The following is a 21817-nucleotide window of genomic DNA, read 5'->3' as shown; positions in this document are numbered from 1 at the left end:
AGGCATCAAAACTATGAATTAACACATGTGGAATTATATGCATAACAAACAAGTGTGAAACAACTGATAATATGTCATATTCTAGGTTCTTCAAAGTAGCCACCTTTTGCTTTGATTACTGCTTTGCACACTCTTGGCATTCTCTTGATGAGCTTCAAGAGGTAGTCCCCTGAAATGGTCTTCCAACAGTCTTGAAGGAGTTCCCAGAGATGCTTAGCACTTGTTGGCCCTTTTGCCTTCACTCTGCGGTCCAGCTCACCCCAAACCATCTCGATTGGGTTCAGGTCCGGTGACTGTGGAGGCCAGGTCATCTGGCGCAGCACCCCATCACTCTCCTTCATGGTCAAATAGCCCTTACTTTCAAAGTTTTCCCAATTTTTCGGCTGACTGACTGATCTTCATTTCTTAAAGTAATGATGGCCACTCGTTTTTCTTTACTTAGCTGCTTTTTTCTTGCCATAATACAAATTCTAACAGTCTATTCTGTAGGACTATCAGCTGTGTATCCACCTGACTTCTCCTCAACGCACCTAATGGTCCCAACCCCATTTATAAGGCAAGAAATCACACTTATTAAACCTGACAGGGCACACCTGTGAAGTGAAAACCATTTCAGGGGACTACCTTTTGAAGCTCATCAAGAGAATGCCAAGAGTGTGCAAAGCAGTAATCAAAGCAAAAGGTGGCTACTTTGAAGAACCTAGAATATTACATATTTTCAGTTGTTTCACACTTGTTTGTTATGAATATAATTCCACATGTGTTAATTCATAGTTTTGATGCCTTCAGTGTGAATCTACAATTTTCATAGTCATGAAAATAAAGAAAACTCTTTGAATGAGAAGGTGTGACCAAACTTTTGGTCTGTACTGTAAGTGTATATATATATATACATATATATAGGAATTCTATAGACACTCCAACCTACTAATTGTTATCCTTCAATTATTGGATCTATAACACATACTTTGATCCGAGGGTCTGTGGCGCCACCTAAAGGGGCAAAAAAAATAATTTCCTTTGTTTTCTCTGCCTTGACTTTACCCATTAAGGAACTCCCTTGATGGTTGTTTTTCCCCTGGCAGCCTGTTATCCCTCTCACATAAATCGAAAGCAAAAGCAACAAATTACCTCTCCTAATACTTGTACAGGTCCTTCCTTTGGTGCCCAGCTAGGTACTCTCAAACTTCTTCTCTAGAAGATCAGAGATTAACCCCCCCTCCTTTTTTATCCCCTCTACCATCAGTGATAGAAAACAGAGGGTGGTTATTAATGGTACACACTCAGATTGGGTCACTGTCACTAGTGGAGTACCTCAGGGGTCAGTATTGGGCCCTATTCTCTTCAATATATTTAATAATGATCTTGTAGAAGGCTTGCACAGTAAGGGTCCATTCACACGTCCGTTGTTTCTTTCCTGATCTGTTCCGTTTTTTGCGGAACAGATCTGGACCAGTTCTGTACCCATTCATTTTCAATGGGTCCTGAAAAAAATCGGACAGCTCAATGTCTGATTTTTTTTCAGGACCCATTGAAAATGAATGGGTACAGAACTGGTCCAGATCTGTTCCGCAAAAAACGGAACAGATCAGGAAAGAAACAACGGACGTGTGAATGGACCCTTAAATATACATTTTCGCAGATGACACTAAACTGTGTAAAGTAATTAAAATGGAAGAGGACAGTATACTGCTACAGAGGGATCAGGATAGATTGGAGGCTTGGGCAGATAAGTGGCAGATGAGGTTTAACACTGACAAATGTAAGTTTATGCACATGGGAAGGAATAATTCAAGTCACCAGTACATACTAAATGGTAAAACACTGGGTAACACTGACGTGGTAAAGGACCTAGAAAATTTAGTGAACAGCAAACTAAGCTGTAGAAACGGTCAGGCAGCTGCTGCCAGGAAAAATTAGATAATGGGTTGCATCAAAAGAGGCATAGGTGCCCATGATGAGAACATAGTCCTGCCACTTTACAAGGAGTATTGTGTACAGTTTTGGGCTCCTGTGAATAAGGCAGACATAGCAGAGCTGGAGAGGGTTCAGAGGAGGGCAACTAAAGTGGACTACAGTACCCTATCAAAATTAGGGTTATTCGCTTTAGAAAAAAAGACTGAGGGGAGATCTAATACCTATGTATAAATACACTCACCTAAAGAATTATTAGGAACACCTGTTCTATTTCTCATTAATGCAATTATCTAGTCAACCAATCACATGGCAGTTGCTTCAATGCATTTAGGGGTGTGGTCCTGGTCAAGACAATCTCCTGGACTCCAAACTGAATGTCAGAATGGGAAAGAAAGGTGATTTAAGCAATTTTGAGCGTGGCATGGTTGTTGGTGCCAGACGGGCCAGTCTGAGTATTTCACAATTTGCTCAGTTACTGGGATTTTCAAGCACAACCATTTCTAGGGTTTACAAAGAATGGTGTGAAAAGGGAAAAACATCCAGTATGCGGCAGTCCTGTGGGCAAAAATGCCTTGTGGATGCTAGAGGTCAGAGGAGAATGGGCCGACTGATTCAAGCTGATAGAAGAGCAACGTTGACTGAAATAACCACTCGTTACAACCGAGGTATGCAGCAAAGCATTTGTGAAGCCACAACACGCACAACCTTGAGGCGGATGGGCTACAACAGCAGAAGACCCCACCGGGTACCACTCATCTCCACTACAAATAGGAAAAAGAGGCTACAATTTGCACGAGCTCACCAAAATTGGACTGTTGAAGACTGGAAAAATGTTGCCTGATGATGAGTCTCGATTTCTGTTGAGACATTCAAATGGTAGAGTCCAAATTTGGCGTAAACAGAATGAGAACATGTATCCATCCTCTGATGGCTACTTCCAGCAGGATAATGCACCATGTCACAAAGCTCGAATCATTTCAAATTGGTTTCTTGAACATGACAATGAGTTCACTGTACTAAAATGGCCCCCACAGTCACCAGATCACAACCCAATAGAGCATCTTTGGGATGTGGTGGAACGGGAGCTTGGTGCCCTGGATGAGCATCCCTCAAATCTCCATCAACTGCAAGATGCTATCCTATCAATATAGGCCAACATTTCTAAAGAATGCTATCAGCACCTTGTTGAATAAATGCCACGTAGAATTAAGGCAGTTCTGAAGGCAAAAGGGGGTCCAACACCGTATTAGTATGGTGTTCCTAATAATTCTTTAGGTGAGTGTATATCAGAGGTCAATACAGAGATCTCTCCCATCATCTATTTATCCCCAGGACTGTGGCCAGGGGACATCCACTGCGTCTGGAGGAAAGAAGGTTTGTACACAAACATAGAAAAGGATTATTTTCGGTAAGAGCAGTGAGACTATGGAACTCTCTGCCTGAGGAGGTGGTGATGGTGAATTCACTAAAAGAGTTTAAGAGGGGCCTGGATGTATTTCTGGAGTGTAATAATATTTAAGGCTATAGCTTCTAGAGAGGGGTCGTTAATCCAGGTTGTTATTCTGATTGCCTGATTGGAGTCGGGAACAAATTATTTCCCCCTAAAGTGGGGAAAATTGGCTTCTACCTCACAGTTTTTAGTTTTTTTTTTGCCTTCCTCTAGATCAACTTACAGGATAACAGGCTGAACTGAATGGACAGATGTCTTTTTTTCAACCTTATAAACTATGTTACATCCGATCTGTCATTCCACTATACTGCAAAAAACTAGCCATTTACAAGTGTGAATGACGCCCCTTTTTCCACATGTCTGGACACCAGCTCTTGTGGGAATCCAGCTCTATTTTTTGGACTTTCACATACCTCTGTGAGTGCTGTCATTGCCTCTGTTTGACCTATTAAGGCTACTTTCACACTTGCGGCAGTCCGGATTCGCCGATCTGCCGCTGACTGAAAGCATTTGTGAGATGGATCGGATCCGTCTCACAAATGCATTGCAAGGATGGATCCGTCTTTCCGCTTGTCATGCGGACAGATGGATCCGTCTTGTATCTTTTTTCACAATTTTACCGGTCTGCACATGCGCAGGCCGGAAGGACGGATCCGGCATTCCAGTATTTTAAATGCCGGATCCGGCACTAATACATTCCTAGGGGGAAAAAATGCCGGATCTGGCGTTCAGGCATGTCTTCAGTTTTTTTTTTCTCGTTTGCCTGATCAGTCAAAACGACTGAACTGAAGACATCCTGATGCAAACTGAACAAATTACTCTCCATTCAGAATGCATGGGGATATGCCTGATCAGTTATTTTCCGGTATAGAGCCCCTGTGATGGAACTCTATGCCGGAAAAGAAAAACGCAAGTGTGAAAGTACCCTAACCCATGATACACACTACAAACAAAAAGTGTATCTACTCTGAGAGAAGTTATCCTGGTGTAGATTATCCAGTACTGCACACAGAAGTATCATTGGTACTAGTGAAGCTAGTGGCTGAATATTAGACAAACAGTCTGATAGGAATCTCTTTGTCCCACTTGGTACCCCTGGCACCAAACTTCTAGTATCGGCTTGGTTTGAGTCCTTCTGACGTCAGGAGAGCGCTTCACTCAGTATGTAATAAAAGACACAACAGTGATGTACTGAATGAACACTCTAAGGTTTATTTTTAACGCACACAGGTTATATAGAGGGGGCTTTACCCTCTTAATTGGCATCATCGTATGTTATGTATTTAACCTATCATATTAACACGTTTCATTCTACGCTCAGAGAAATAGAAACAAAAACGGAACTTCCATATTAGGAATATTGTCCGGGAGTAGTGCCAAAGAGATAAGATTCAGGGTTACAGAGAATAGAAACCTTACAGTATATTAGTTTCACAGCAATCAGAGTTAGTACCTAACATAGAAATGAAACTTCAGTAAAAGCAGAATTGATTTTGACATAATAAAGAACATGGATTCCTTTCAAATCCCCTCTTAAGAACCTTTAGTGGATCACACTACATGGTTCTTTCCTTTCTTGTCCTTTTTCTCTCTATATGATATTAGGTAATTCTTATACCCATCTGGGCTTCGATCCTCCTGGGGTACAGTAGTCTGATATAATGACATATTAGAGAGCCCTTTTTCTAGCATTCGTCTCACACAGGGAATAACACATAATGCTACTACACCTATTACTACAATTACTATTAGTATGACAATCCCTAGTTGCATGAGACCTTGTTTCCAATTTGTGAACCACCCAAAGTATTGATCCCATGGATCATTTATACCTGAGTTCTTTTTCAGTTCTACTGACAGATCTTCAAGCTTTTTTATAGCTATTGTGACCTTACCAGTGGGGCCAGTATTATTTGGTATGTATGTGCAGCAGGAGGTTGGATCAATCAATACTCGGCACACTCCGCCCTTCTCTGCAAGAATCATATCCAACACCATTCGATTCTGGAATGTCATGATTGAGTCTGCTTGTAGTTCTTCTGCTACCCCTAGAAATGCATCTCTGGTATAGTTTACAAACCTTTGCTGATTGTAGTATATGTAATTTATCCAATCCACATTTTTATTCACAGTAATGATGGGAAATATTGATTCAAATCCGGCGGCTACTTGATCTCTAGCTTTGAACTCATCTGGGACCCCTCTTGGAACACCTATTGCATCTATATACACATGGGGATCAAAACTTGAAAGGGGGGCGCTTCTTTTGTTTCTCTTTAGCACCCCTTTTTCTATAATATCTGATTCAGAAAAAATGTGCATGTTCATTATAGCTTTGGCAAGCGCACATTCACCTTTCCAGGCACCTTCCAATCTGGATCTTATCTTTCCATCTCCACAGATCCAGTACACATCTCCTATGGAGTACACTTGGTTCTGAGTGAGGGATATGTTCAGATTGCTGTATTTGTGACAATAACCTTTGGTGAAATTCTGTACATTCCTCCCATGTGTGCTCCCTTTGTAACATGTGTAGTTACCTGGATATACCTGGATACCTGCCCCTGGGCGAGGATTTTTTAACAAAAGAGGGTATTTTGATTTCCATTCTGTACATGCACTGTGGTTATAAGACATATTAACAAAAAGAGTCAAAAAACATTCTTCAACACTTTCTGGTAACACTAGAGGTACGGTACCTAGGTGTGGCTTGGCAGCACCGCATATGTAACAGTTACTTTTATTCACAGAGGCTGCACTATACTTCATCCACTCCAGCCACAGATTAACATCAGAAAAGCCCGTCCCCATGGCTAAAGTATCCTCATATGTGGGATTAGATATGGCCCTTAGGTTTTTTAGAGAAACTATATGTGGAGCTAGTGGGTTTTTGGGGACACCTGTGATGGGCTGGTATTCCTTAGACTTATACATATCTCTAAGTTTGAACATTTGTGTTACCTGAGAAGTCTCAGCTCCCCACATGTTATGATAGTACCATCCTAATACATAATCTCCTTCATCATATTTACCAGGGTTGTCTATTGTCAATACAATTTTCATTTCCGCTGACCTTTTTTTGCAATGATACACTGAAGAGGTGTCCACATAACACGTCCCTCTCTCAAGGAGTGTCATTCTAGTCAAAAGGGACTTAGAATTTTTATCCCTCCTTTTGAGGGCGCTTTCTGGTTTATATCCCCATTTTGTTCCTGTATTCCATCCCACTGATCCCCAGTATCCACAACCTTTTCCCCAGTATGAGTCTGTTACACATATATAGGCCTGTCCTTCTACATAGTCGTTGGAACAATAGCTATAATATGAACATTTTTTCAAGATATCACAAAGGCAAAAGGTGTAGGTGGCTACGTGAGTGTTAGATGAATTATACCAAAAAGTGATGACGCCGCCCTTGCTAGTTGCGGCTACTTCCCCCTTACTACTAATTGGTATAATCAACAAGATTATTGAAGCAATCTTAGTCAGTACATTCAACCATTTCCCAGAAAGGAGTGAGGAGCTCATCATGTTGGAGGTCAGGACTGTCTGCCCCCGTTAGTACCTCTGGGCCTTGTTGGAGGTCAGGGCTGTCTGCCCTCGTTAGTACCTCTTGTCTTTCTTCAAGGCCAAGGCTGTCTGCCTCCGTTCCTGCCTCCTCTCTTTTTCTCACAAGCTTCACTCGGGTGGCGTGGATCCAAGTTGGAGATTGTTCAGTCAGCACAGCTGTTCTGGTCACTGCAACCACGGTAGTGGGTGGGCCATATGCGAAGTCACCTTGGGATTTTCCTTTCTTCAGTGTTTTGATCACTACCTCATCCCCCACCCTGTATGGGTGGGTGGGTTCCTGTGGAAGAGAGGGAGACTTACAAGCAACTTTTTCCTCAGTTTTATTAAGAACCTGTATCAATTTGGTGACATTTTCTTCCCTTATTAAATCAAGATCACCTTCCTGCACTATCATTGGGCGTCTTGCCCAGGGGGTGGGGAAAGGCCTTCCCATGAGTATCTCGAATGGTGATAACCCTAACCTCTTATTAGGTGTCATCCTTATTTCTGCAAGTATTATGGGTAGGATCTCTTTCCATTTTTCAAAAGTACCTGCAGTGGCCTTCCTCAATTTATCTTTGATAGTCCTGTTCATGCGTTCCACAATGCCAGAACTTTGCGGGTGATATGGAATGTGAAATTTCCATTCTATATGTAGTAATTTAGCAATTTCCTTGTTGAGTTTGGAGGTGAATGCTGGCCCTTGGTCAGATTCAATCATCAGAGGGCATCCCCACCTAGGAATGATTTGTTGAGTAAGTATCCTTGCTGTTGTTTTAGCATCCTCTGATTTGGTGGGGAATACTTCAGGCCATCTGGAGAACATGTCAACAATCACCAAAGCATATTCCTGTCTACCCTGAGTTTTGGGAATATGTGTGAAGTCTACCTGTAAATGGGTGAATGGAGTAGTGGGATAGTCAAGGTGTTGATGGACTACCTTCAAGGGGTTGTTGGGGTTGTTCCTCAAACATGTAATGCACCTGTGTACATATTCTGTTACTAACTTTTTGATGTCAGTAATGTAAAAATTTTGACTCAACAATGACTGAGTTGTCTGTATGCTGTTATGTCCTGCTCCATGGAAATGTGCTATGAAGATGGAAGCACTGTGTTGGGGAATGCATGGTCTCCCCTCTTTGCAGAGTAATTCTGTCTTAGAATTTTTCTGCAATACTGGATAACACCAGTCTTGCCGTTCCCGTTCAGTGGCGTATCTTTGAAGATCGGTAAGCATTTGTGACATCTCAAGGGTTGGGGGTGCCAAACATGGCATCTCCCAACGTTTACATGGACCTGAGGGGCTGTAGTCGGCTGCTCGTTTCGCCTCCCTATCTGCCAGCGCATTGCCCTGTGAGACATGATCCTTACCATTGGTGTGTGCCTTGCAGTGGATAATTGCCAATTGTGAAGGCAATCTGATGGCTTCAAGTAGATCTGCGACCAACTGTGAGTGTGAGATGCGTTTACCATCTGCTGCAGTGAAACCTCTTCTGTGCCAAATCATTCCATGATCCCACACTACCCCATGTGCGTACCTACTGTCAGTATAAATGGTGACTGTTTTTTCAGCATGTAGAATGCATGCCCTGGTAAGGGCAATGAGTTCAGCTGCCTGTGCAGACTGAAACTTTATGGGCTTTGCCTCTAGTACAACATCTGGGAGCATGACAATGGCGTAGCCTGTACAGTAACTGGTGTCATCTGGTCTGGTGCATGAACCGTCTACAAAAACCTCTGGAGCACCTATAATGGGTGTGGATGACAAATCATGTCTTGGAGAAGTTTCGTGTTCCAGGACCTGTAAGCAATCATGTGTATCTGTGAGGCAATCTTCCTGTCCTTTAAGGCCTAAGAGAGCATTCAGTATTGGTGCTGGTCCTGAGGTGTGGGAAGCATACTTGATTTCGAGTGAAGGGTCACTGAGCAGTAGTACCTCATATCCTGAAAGCCTTTGTGCAGACATGTGTTGTGTGTGGATGCCCTTGAGTAGGCCTACAACATCATGTGTGGTGTGCAAAATGGTGTAATGTCCCATTGTAAAAGGAGTTGCCAACTCTACCATCATAGCACAGGCTGCAAGAGAACGCAGACATGCCGGCATCCCTTGGACAGAGGTGGGCATTACCTTCGAGAAAAATGCACATGGGCGCAACTTGCCTCCATGTTCTTGTGTCAGCACGCCCGCCATGGTTTTACAGTTTTGTCGTGCAAACATGTGGAAGGGCAGTTTGTAGTCAGGGAGGCCCAATCCTGGACTTGACATTAATGAACATTTCAGATAATCAAATGCATTGTACATTTCTGAAGACCATCTTATTAAATCAGGTTTGTCCTGCAGTGTTGCCTGTCTCAAGATATTATCATGGTAGGAACAGTCTGGGATCCATTGTCTGCAGTAGTTTATCATTCCAAGGAAGGATAGCATTTCCTTCTTGGAGTGCGGGGTGACCAATCCCGCTACAGACTGAACTCTCCCTGGACTGATCCTCCTTTCCCCCTTTGTCAGGACAAACCCCAAGTATTCGACTTGCTGTTTACACCATTGCATTTTCCCTAATGACACTTTGTGTCCACATTCAAACAACCATTGTAACAGTGATATACCATCCTCAATGTTGGCCTCCACTGACATACTGCACAACAGTAAATCATCCACGTATTGCAACAACACGGAACCTTGGGGGGGGTGCCATGGTTTTAAAGTCATTTGGAGGACAATGCTGAACACTACAGGTGAATCAGCATATCCCTGCGGCATTCTTGCCCAGGTTAGTTGTCGCCCCTCGAAGGAAAAAGCAAAAAGTAGTCTGGTCTTCTTGTCAACTGGGATAGAAAAGAATGCATTTTTCAGATCTATCACACTGAACCAAACAGCGTCCGCTGGAATGGCAGATAGCAACTGAGTAATGTCAGGTACAATGGGGGCTATAGGCACAATGATGTTGTTGATTCCCCTTAAATCCTGCACAAAGCGAATTGAACCATCTGCTTTTGCCACAGGATTTATGGGAGTGCTGAAGGGTGAAATCACCTCTTCCAGGATGCCTTCTTTTAAAAACTCTTCGATCATTGGCCTCAAGCCCTCAATTTTTTCTGTGGACAACGGGTACTGTTTCTGGAACACTGAGAGGACACCTGATATCACAGTAGCCTTGTAAGGTGTGCAATCTATGAACCCCGTGTCATATTCATTTGAAGACCATAATGCAGGGTTGATGTTGTTGAGTTCTGGGTGGTCCTGTATGTTTGCAAGAATCAGTGGCACTGGTGTAGAGATTGGAATGAGATCTGAGTGTACTCTTATGCCCTGATTTTTGGCTGACACTTGTAAATCAAGCTTAATGAACAAATCTCTCCCTAACAGGCTGACAGGGCAATCTGGTATAATGCTGAAGGCATGGTCTGTGATGTACTCCTTGTCCATGGTCTCAAGTGGTAGTGAGTCAGTTTTGAAAGTTTTTGTTAAAACCCCATTAATTCCCATAGAGGGCTCAGATTTTCTCAATGGTCCCTTGTATAAATCTTTACTTAACACACTTGAAGTTGCACCGCTATCTACCATGAATCCTACTCTTCTTCCTCCCACTCTCAGTAGAATAACAGGTGTGTCTTTCCAGTGTGTGGTGACCTGTGTGAAAATCGGGGTACCTCCCTCCGGGCAGCATCAGTATGATTGTTGTTGCTGATTCCAATCAATGGGGAATCTTGGTTGTTGGCCTGTTTGTTGGGGTCTTTGTTGAGGAAGGTTAAAAGACTGTGTATTTGTGTCTGGTACCTGACTTTGGCCCTGTCTACCCCGGTGCCTCCTGGGCTGTGTACACTGTCTTGCCCAATGTCCTTCTTTCCCACAGTTATAACAACAGTTATTTTGTATCTGATCTTGTGGGTGTCCTTGCTGCCACTGTGTGTTCTGGTTGTAACTAGTATGTCCTCCTCTCCTCCTTCCTCTGCCCCCTCCCCTGTTGTTGGCATAGGCATGTGTGGGTGTGATTTTTCTGATTTCGAAACATCCTGCTGATTCCTTTTCATAAAGGTGTTTTTCAAAAGTGACAGTATCATCTGAGGTCCATGAGGATACACCTTGTTTCACTGAAAGGGTTAATTTGTCTGACAGATTGTTAATGAATGTGGAGATGATCAGGCTGTCGTTCTGGAGGGTAGGGAGTCCCGCCTCCAGTCTCCAACAGTCCATGAATCTCTTCCAAAACTCAGTAACAGACTCTGTGGGCTTTTGTTTACAAGCTACAGCAATAGGCAGAGATGATTTTTGTTTGAATACCTTATTCATATGATCCTCAACTTGGGTCCAAATCTTCTTCATTCCTTCTTCTGTATTGCATATGTACCGGCTGGCATCAACAGTTCCATCTACTAGTGTAGAAATGTATGGGACTTCATCCCAATCCCAAGCAGTATGTGTTCCTATGATGCCATCTATTATGAGCCTTAAATCTTCTTGTGTACAATTTCTGCCTTTACAAGCCTTTTTAAGATAGGTGATGGTTCCCAAAGGAGCCACTGTGGGTTTGGGGCAGTGTTTGATAATTTTATTAAGGTCCTCGATGTCCATGGGTTTCTTCATTAAGTGTTCTCCTATTGTTATGAAGGGTGCACTGAGTTCTACCTGTTCTTCTTTAGCTTCTATTCCCTTGCTGCGTGTGTGGTACTTATATTGTTCTGCAGCTTTCTGTTGTTTTTGACTGTATTTTGTTTTCTCTAGGTCGTCATGGACCTGCATAAATGTAGCACCTATATCTTCGTCCTGTATCTCCTGCATGCTTGGACATATGTGTACAGGGTTTAGTGTGAGATGGGGTGCAGGGGCGGACGGGACAGTGTAAGGTGGTGGGTTTGGCTTTTCAGACACGTCTTTTAATTCTGTTCTTTTCTCCATTTTATGTAACTGACTGTCATCTTTTGGAATCTTATTAGTTTTCCCTTTCTTCTTAATTGATGGTACATTGTACCAATGTGGGGCTATCTCCAACCATTGTTCACCCCCTTGTATCATGTAATCCATATTCCAGGACGGATCATGGTCAAAATGTGGCCATGCTTCTTTGTCTTCCAGACAAAGACCCTTTATCATGTCCATGTGGTACGGGCTATTATCGCCGTCCCTGGGAAAGGGGCTAGCAGCTTGCATGAACTCAGTCCATCCAGCTAAATTATCCACCCATGGGTTAACTAGGAAGTAATTTGTGGGACTACACCGTGCAACATAAACTTTGCATGTTTCTCCCGTCTCAGGTTTGGGATAATTGGTTTTAGACTCTTGTGATCCCATTCCGTCTGATATTTTAATGATGCTACTTTCCTAGGACTGGCTGCACTGAACCTTTAAGGCTCAGAGAAATTAATCCTGTCAACTAGGCAAAGGACTCAGGTCTGATCACAATATATCAGAGAGTTTCATCAAACATATAATTTGTTGCTTTGGTCTGCTGCTTGTGTTCACCTATCTGTGGGTTAACGGATTGCTCCCAGCCGGGGGTGGGGCGTATTGCAGACCTCCGCAACACAGTAAAACAACAATGCAATGTCCTTAAAACTCTATGCAAATAGTGAACTTCAGTCCGTACACTTACCACCCGGACATCAGTATCCTTATATCAACTCTAATAATCTTATACTTTAAAACAGCTTTTAAAAAGTAAAGAGTCAAACCAAGCTCCGTCTTTGTCTCCCTGAGACAGTATATCTAGTGCGCACTATATTTTCTCTGAGTGATCCTCACGGCGAACTCCCGGAGTCCCCGGGTCACTCCCCCAGACTCCCGGAGTCTGTACCCTGTATCCCTGATACAGTAATTATACTAGAAGTTGTAGGTTCTACTTACTAGATCGGGACGTGGTCCTCGGATCGGCCAGAGGACAATAACAGATGCCTTCCTTACCGAACACGAGGAAAACCTTCCCGATCCCGGACGAGCCCCCAACTGATAGGAATCTCTTTGTCCCACTTGGTACCCCTGGCACCAAACTTCTAGTATCGGCTTGGTTTGAGTCCTTCTGACGTCAGGAGAGCGCTTCACTCAGTATGTAATAAAAGACACAACAGTGATGTACTGAATGAACACTCTAAGGTTTATTTTTAACGCACACAGGTTATATAGAGGGGGCTTTACCCTCTTAATTGGCATCATCGTATGTTATGTATTTAACCTATCATATTAACACGTTTCATTCTACGCTCAGAGAAATAGAAACAAAAACGGAACTTCCATATTAGGAATATTGTCCGGGAGTAGTGCCAAAGAGATAAGATTCAGGGTTACAGAGAATAGAAACCTTACAGTATATTAGTTTCACAGCAATCAGAGTTAGTACCTAACATAGAAATGAAACTTCAGTAAAAGCAGAATTGATTTTGACATAATAAAGAACATGGATTCCTTTCACAGTCCACTACTCCACTGCACCAGCCTGAATTGTATTGTTGGCGGGTAGCCACAACATTTTAATATTATCCAAATAAATTAATAATTTTAAGCGTTCTTCTCAGGCAGTAAACAAGACTTTTACATACAGGTGAAACTTGAAAAAATTAGAATATCGTGCAAAGTTCATTTATTTCAGTAATCCAACATAAAAGGTGAACTAATATATGAGACAGACTCATTACATGCAAAGCGAGATATTTCAAGCCTTTATTTGTTATAATTTGGATGATTATGGCTTACAGTTTATGAAACTCCAAAGTCACAATTTTGAGGTACCCTTTGCTCAGGGGGTATGGATTAATTAGATGACTAGAGTGTGACACTTTGAGTCTAGAATATTGAACCTTTTCACAAAATTCTAATTTTAAGGGCTCTTTCACACTTGCGTTGTTTTGCTCCGGCATAGAGTTCCTTCGTCCTGATCAGGATTATCCCCATGCATTCTGAATGGAGAGAAATCCGTTCAGGATGCATCAGGATGCCTTCAGTTCCGGACCGGAACGTTTTTTGGCCGGAGAAAATACCGCAGCATGCTGCATTTTTTGCTCCGGCCAAAAATCCTGAACACTTGCCGCAAGGCCGGATCCGGAATTAATGTCCATTGAAAGGCATTAATCAGGATCCGGCCTTAAGCTAAACGTTGTTTCGGCGCATTACCGGATCCAACGTTTAGCTTTTTCTGAATGGTTACCATGGCTGCAAGGACGCTAAAGTCCTGTTTGCCATGGTAAAGTGTAGTGGGGAGCGGGGGAGCAGTATACTTACCGTCCGTGTGGCTCCCGGGGCGCTTCAGAGTGACGTCAGGGCGCCCCACGCGCATGGATGACGTGATCGCATGGATCACGCCATCCATGCGCATGGGGCGCTCCGACGTCATTCTGAAGCGCCCCGGGAGCCGCATGGACTGTAAGTATACTGCTCCCCCACTCCTCACTACTACTATGGCAACCAGGACTTTAATAGCGTCCTGGGTGCCATAGTAACACTGAACGCATTTTGAAGACGGATCAGTCTTCAAATGCTTTCAGTTCACTTGCGTTGTTACAGATCCGACGGGCACCTCCGGCAAATGGAGTACACGACGGATCCGGACAACGCAAGTGTGAAAGAGGCCTAAGCTGCATTAATGCAATTCCTTTTAATTTGCATTACTAAAATAAATGGACTTTTGCACGATAGTCGAATTTTTCGAGTTTCACCTGTATAGGCCCCTGTATTTGCAGTTTTACATTAATGGAGGGTCCCCATACCGATCACAGGCAGGGTGGAATACAGTTTTTTTTTAGTTTTTTTGTTTCTCTCAGCAAACATTTGTGTTTAGAGGAGATATATATATATATATATATATAAGAAAAATATATACTTTAGTTTCACTTTTAACTGGATCTGCCCTTTGATTGCCAATATTCATTCAATACAGGATACTATGTTTGTTTGGGGAGCTCTCACAGCGGTCCCAATCATCGCTCCAAGCCCTCGGCTACCTCTGGTAACAAGGAGTATTTGTAAAAAGGAGTATTTGAAGGACTAAAGCCAGTTAGTGACCACCATAAAATGACATAAAGGAGGAGGTCACTAAACGGGCTAAGCATGAAGATGGCTTCTCTTATATGTTTTTTTTTTATGATTAACAAGATATTTTATGGTTGAAACATATATCACATTCTGAATATGAAAATGGCTTCTCTCCTGTGTGAATTCTTTGATGTATAACAAGAGCTGATTTACGGTTAAAACATTTTCCACATTCTGAACATGAAAATGGCTTCTCCCCTTTGTGACTTCTCTGATGTATAACAAATTCTGATTTCATCTTAAAACATTTCCCACATTCTGAACATGAAAATAGCTTCTCCACTGTGTGAATTCTCTGATGTATAACAAGATATGATTTACGGTTAAAACATTTCCCACATTCTGAACATGAAAATGGCTTCTCCCCTGTGTGAATTCTCTGATGTATAACAAGATCTGATTTCTGGTTAAAACATTTCCCACATTCTGAACATGAAAATGGCTTCTCCCCTGTGTGAATTCTCTGATGTATAACAACATCTGATTTACGGTAAAAACATTTCCCACAATCTGAACATGAAAATGGCTTCTCCCCTGTGTGAATTCTCTGATGTCTATCAAGACCTGATTTACTCTTAAAACATTTCCCACATTCTGAACATGAAAATGGCTTCTCCCCTGTGTGAATTCTCTGATGTACAACAAGATCTGATTTACGGTTAAAACATTTCCCACATTCTGAACATGAAAATGGCTTCTCCCCTGTGTGATTTCTCTGATGTACAACAAGAGCTGATTTAAATCGAAACCATTTTCCACATTCTGAACATGAAAATGGCTTCTTTTTTACGTGAGCGGTTTGATGTTTAGCACCTCTTCTGTGACTTTTATTCTGTGTTACAGTCTGTGATGAATCAGAAAATCGGATCTGTTTAAAAGAATCAAATGATGCATTGTTGCTATGATTGGATGAGGATATATCTTGCATATTGGCATGCTCTTCAAATGTTTCTCGTGTGATACCACAATCATCTACTTCAAAATCTGAAGATACCAGATGTTTCTCTAAGTTCCTGGTACAGTCATCTGCCAAGAACAAAACACATTTTATTATTGATAAAAAACATTAAAATTGTATTGAAGTTTTATAACTTTTCCATATAAAAATCCACAGAAAGTATAAGACATGGCACACAATTAGAATATCAACTGACTAAAACAGTGGTGGCCAAACAGACCCAGATCAGATCCCCAAAAGTTGAAGCCCCAAAGTGGGACAAAAAGTTAAGTGAAAAAAAGTTGAAAAAATAAAGTTTTCACCCCAAAAAAGTAAAAGTTTCAAGTAAAAAAAATGTGTAAAACTTAAGTAAATAAAAAAAGTATACATATTAGCTATCGCCACGTCCGTAAGAACCTACTCTATAGAAATATCACATGACGTAAACCCTCAGGTGAACACCGTAAAAAAAATGAAATAAAAACAGTATAAAAAAAAAAAAAGACAGGCATTTTTTGTCACCTTACATCACAAAAAGTGTAATGGCAAGCGATCAAGAAGTCATACGCACCCCAAAATAGTGCCAAACAGTCATCTCATTCCGCAAAAATCATACTCTACCTAAGATAATCGCCCAAAAACTGAAAAGACTATGGCTCTCAGACTATGGAGAATAAGATCAATGAACTTGAGTCTATAACAGCATCTGAGAATATAGATTTATATAGAATATATATATTGAATATAGATTTAGTGGCTGTTACTGAGACATGGTTCAATGGGAGTAATGACTGGGATATAATACCAGGGTTCTCTCTATATAGAAAAGACAGAGAAGGCAAGAAAGGGGAGGGGTGGCCCTGTATGTGAAAGATAGCATAAAATCTAATTTAATACAAGTTAGCGAGACCAATTTAGAGTCAGTTTGGGTTACCTTGCAGCTTGATAATCATAAGGTAACTCGTGTAGGTGTGATATATTGACCACCTAGCTAAGTCAAAGAATTAGAGATGATCTAGTTGAGGAGATAGCTAAAATGACATTGAAAGGGGAAGTTATAATTATGGGAGACTTTAATCTTCCTGATGTAGACTGGAAAACCAAAATAGCTAGTTCTGCCAGGAGTACAGATATTCTAAATTCCCTACTTGGATTATCTCTACAGCAAGTAGTTGAGGAGCCAACCCGGAAGGAGGCCATTTTAGATTTAGTATTCACAAATGGGAATTTGGTATCTGATATTACTGTAGGGGAAAGCTTGGGATCTAGTGATCACCAGTCAGTGTTGTTTACTATAAGTACAGTGACTCACACCACAGTGGCACTATTGAAGGCAACAGATAATTGCATTAGGCTTGTCAGTAAAAGCAAAAAAAGGAAGAGACCACTGTGGTACTCAACAGAAGTGGCCAAAATCATTAAAAAACTAAAAGATAGCATTTAGTAATTATAAAAAACAAAACAAAATGAGGATGACAGGCAAATTTATAAGATTAGGCAGAGAGAGGCAAAACAAGTTATAGGAGCTTCTAAAGCACAGGCAGAAGAGAAATTAGCTCAGTTAGTGAAAAAAGGCGATAAGACATTCTTCAGATACATAAATGAAAAAAGGAAACTAAAGCAAGGAATTAACAAATTAAAAACAAAATAAGGAAGGTATATGGAAGAAGATAAAAAACTAGCTGACTGCCTCAATGAATACTTCTGATCTGTTTTTACAAAGGAAAATGAAGGAAAAGGACCTCAGTTAGGAAGGAAGACTAATGAATCTTTTGATCCATGTGTCTTTACAGAGGAAGAGGTTCTAAGTCAGCTGTCTAAAATGAATACAAATAAGTCACAGGGGTATGATGGGATACACCCAAAGCTATTAAAAGAGCTTAGCGGTGAACTAGCAAAACCATTAACAGATTTATTTAACAAATCACTGGTGACAGGAGTCATCCCAGAAGATTGGAAATTAGCAAATGTTGTGCCCATTCACAAGAAAGGTAGTAGGGAGGAATTGGGCAACTATAGGCCTGTAAGCCTGACATCAATAGTGGAGAAATTAATGGAAACCATACTTAAGGAGAGGATTGTGGAACATCTAAAATCCCATGGATTGAAAGATGAAAAACAGCATGGGTTTACTTCAGGGAGATCATGTCAAACTAATCTTATTGATTTTTTTGATTGCGTGACTAAAATAATAGATGGCGTGACTAAAATAGTAGACACTGCTTATCTAGACTTTAGTAAGGCTTTTGATACTGTCCCCCATAGAAGGCTTATCAATAAATTGCAGTCTTTGTGCTTGAACTCCCATATTGTTGAATGGATTAGGCAGTGGCTGAGGGACAGAGAGCAGAGGGTTGTAGTCAATAGAGTATAGTCAGACCATGGTCTTGTTACCAGTGGGGTACCTCAGGGATCTGTTCTGGGACCCATATTGTTTAATATCTTTATCAGCAAAATTGCAGAAGGCCTCGATGGTAAGGTGTGTCTTTTTGCTGATTGCTATTTGTAACAGGGTTGATGTTCCTGCAGGGATACACCAAATGGAAAAGGATTTAGAGGACTAGGATCTAGAGGAATGGTAAAAAATCTGGCAACTAAAATTTAATGTTGATAAGTGCAAGATAATGCACCTGGGGCGTAAAAAACCCAAGAGCAGAATATAAAATCTGTGATACAGTCCTAACCTCAGTATCTGAGGAAAGGGATTTAGAGGTCATTATTTCAGAAGGCTTAAAGGTAGGGAGACAATGTCATAGAGCAGCAGGAAATTCTAGAAGAATGCTTGGGTGTATAGGGAGAGGCATTACCAGTAGAAAGAGGGAGGTGCTCATGCCGCTCTACAGAGCACTAGTGAGACCTCATTTGGAGTATTGTGCTCAGTACTGGAGACCATATCTCCAGAAGGATATTGATACTTTGGAGAGAGTTCAGAGAAGAGCTACTAAACTAGTACATGGATTGCAGGATAAAACGTACCAGGAAAGATTAAAAGGACCTTAACATGTAAAGCTTGGAAGAAAGACGAGACAGAGGGGATATGATAGAAACTTTTAAATACACAAAGGGAATCAACAAGGTAAAAGAGGAGGGAATATTTAAAAAAAGAAAAACTGCTACAAGGACATAGTTTTAAATTAGAGGGGCAAAGGTTTAAAAGTAATATCAGGAAGTATTACTTTACTGAGAGAGTAGTGGATGCATGGAATAGCCTTCCTACAGAAGTGGTAGCTGCAAATACAGTAAAGGAGTTTAAGCAATCATGGGATAGGCATACGGCCATCCTTCATATAGGATCGGGACAGGGGCAATTCATAGTACTCAGTATATTGGGCAGACTAGATGGGCCAAATGGTTCTTATCTGTCGACACATTCTATGTTTCTATGAGACACAAAAAAATGGGTTTTTTTTGTTTCAAAAATTAAATAATTTTGTAAAACTTACATTAATAAAAAAAAGTTGACATATTAGGTATCGCCGCGTCCGTAATAACCTGCTCTATAAAAATATCACATGACCTAAGGTGAATACCGTAAAAAAAAAGTGTAACAGAAGCCATTTTTTGTCACCTTACGCCACAAAAAGTGTAATAGCAAGCGATAAAAAAGTCATATGCACCCTATAATAGTACCAAACTGACATCTCATCCCGAAAAAAATGAGCCCCTACACAAGACAGTCGCCAAAAAAATAAATAAAACTACGGCTTTCAGAATGTGGAGACACTAAAAAATCATATTTGGTATTGTCGCGTCCGGGACAACCTGCTCTATAAAAATACCACATGATCTAACCTGTCAGATGAATGTTGTAAATAACAAAAAATAAAAAACGTGCCAAAACAGCTATTTCTTGTTACCTAGCCTCACAAAAAGTGTAATATAGAGCAACCAAAAATCATATGTACCCTAAAATAGTACCAACAAAACTGCCACTTTATCCCGTAGTTTCCAAAATGGGGTCACCTTTTTGGAGTTTCTACTCTAGGGGTGCATCAGGGGGGCTTCAAATGGGACATGGTGTCAAAAAACCAGTCCAGCAAAATCTGCCTTCCAAAAACCATATGGCATTCCTTTCATTCTGCACCCTGCCATGTGCCCGTACAGCAGTTTACGACCACATATGGGGGGTTTCTGTAAACTACAGAATCAGGGCCATAAATATTGAGTTTGTTTGGCTGTTTACCCTTGCTTTGTAACTGGAAAACATTGATTAAAATGGAAAATCTGCCAAAAAAGTGAAATTCTGAAATTTCATCTTTATTTTCCATTAATTCTTGTGGAACACCTAAAGGGTTAACAAAATTTGTAAATTCAGTTTTGTATACCTTAAGGGGTGTAGTTTCTAAAATGGGGTCACTTTTTTGGAGTTTCTACTCTAGGAGTGCATCAGGGGGTCTTCAAATGCGACATGGCAGCTTAAAATTATCCCAGTGAAATCTGATTTAAAAAAAAAACATATGGCGTTCCTTTCCTTCTGCGCAATGCTGTGTGCCCGTACAGCAGTTTACGACCACATATGGGGTGTTTCTGTAAACGACATAATCAGGGCTATAAATATTGAGTTTTGTTTGGCTGTTTACCCTTGCTTTGTAACTGGAAAAAATGGATTCAAATGGAAAATCTGCCAAAAAAGTGAAATTTTAAAATGTTATCTCTATTTTCCATTAATTCTTGTGGAACACCTAAAAAAGGGTTAACAAACTTTGTAAAATCAGTTTTGAATACCTTGAGGGGTGTAGATTGTAAAATGGGGTCATTTTTTGGTGGTTTCTATTATGTAAGCCTCACAAAGTCACTTCAGACCTGAACTGGTCCTAAAAAGTGGGTTTTAGACATTTTCAGAAAAATTTTAAGATTTGCTTCTAAACTTCTAAGCCTTCTAACGTCCCCAAAAATTAAAATGGCATTCACAAATTGATCCAAACATAAAGTAGACATATGGGGAATGTAAAGTAATAACTATTTTTGCAGGTATTACTATCTATTATAAAAGTAGAGAAATAGAAATTTGTAAATTTTTCTAATATTTTTGGTAAATTTGGATTCTTTTTATAAATATTTTATTTATTTTTTTACTCAATTTTTCCACTGTCATGAAGTACAATACGTGACGAGAAAACAATCCCAGAATGGCCTGGATAAGTAAAAGCGTTTTAAAGTTATCACCACATAAAGTGACATGTCAGATTTGCAAAAAAATGGCCGGGTCCTTAAGGTCAAATATGGCAGGGTCCTTAAGGGGTTAAAAGATCTAAAAATAAAACATTTCCTAGCACTGGACAAGAGGCGACAAATCCCCTCTTAGTGCCCCACACAATAGTTATGTCCTCTCAGTGTCCCTTTCACAGTGGATTTCCCCTTTAGTGCCCTCTTCACAGTACTGATGCTCCCTAAGTGCTCCCACTCAATAGAATGTCTACTTGAGGTCTCCAAACAGTAGTTATGCCCCCTAAGTGCCCCCGCACAGTAGTTATGCCCCCTGCAGTAGTGCTATCCCTTAGTGTCCCCTTTACATCAGTAAAGCTCCTATACTGTGAATAAAGTTAAAGTAATACTGAGCACATCATGCTCCTCCCAGCAGCAGACAAATATCTGGTGTTCAGTGGTGAGACTTTTTTGTATGACCTCTTAAGGCTACATTCACACGTGAAAAAAAGGCCATATAAAACGGACACGCTCAGTTTTTCATGGTCATGTGGACGTTTTGCATTCATTTTTAATGCCCATTATTTGAGGATGATTTAGATGATTTTTATTTGCTTTTTGAAATTTAATTAGCAATCCCTGCAGTATACATCATGTCCCCCATAGTGGCCCCAGTTAGTAATAATGTTCCCCAGGGTGGCCCCCATCAGTAATAATAATGTTAAGAATGTGCAGGATTTTGTTTTATGGGGGAAAAAAATCACTCCTCTCATCAATTTGCACATGTAGAGAAAAGTCG

General features: G+C 40.9%; 1 protein-coding gene across 1 annotated transcript in view; it reads right to left on the bottom strand.

Annotated features, from left to right (window-relative positions):
• Positions 1-21817, bottom strand: part of LOC121003524 (zinc finger protein 585A-like) — a 295023-nt gene that overhangs the window by 186271 nt on the left and 86935 nt on the right. The window contains exon 3 of the mRNA XM_040435422.1: positions 15041-15656. Coding sequence (XP_040291356.1) covers positions 15041-15656 — 616 coding nt within the window. The remainder of the gene's footprint in view (positions 1-15040; positions 15657-21817) is intronic.

The sequence above is a fragment of the Bufo bufo genome, chromosome 6 (genome assembly GCF_905171765.1).
Source record: "Bufo bufo chromosome 6, aBufBuf1.1, whole genome shotgun sequence".
Lineage (NCBI taxonomy): Eukaryota > Metazoa > Chordata > Amphibia > Anura > Bufonidae > Bufo > Bufo bufo.
Note: the sequence above shows the minus strand (reverse complement) of the source record. Positions and strands in the feature narration are given on the sequence as shown.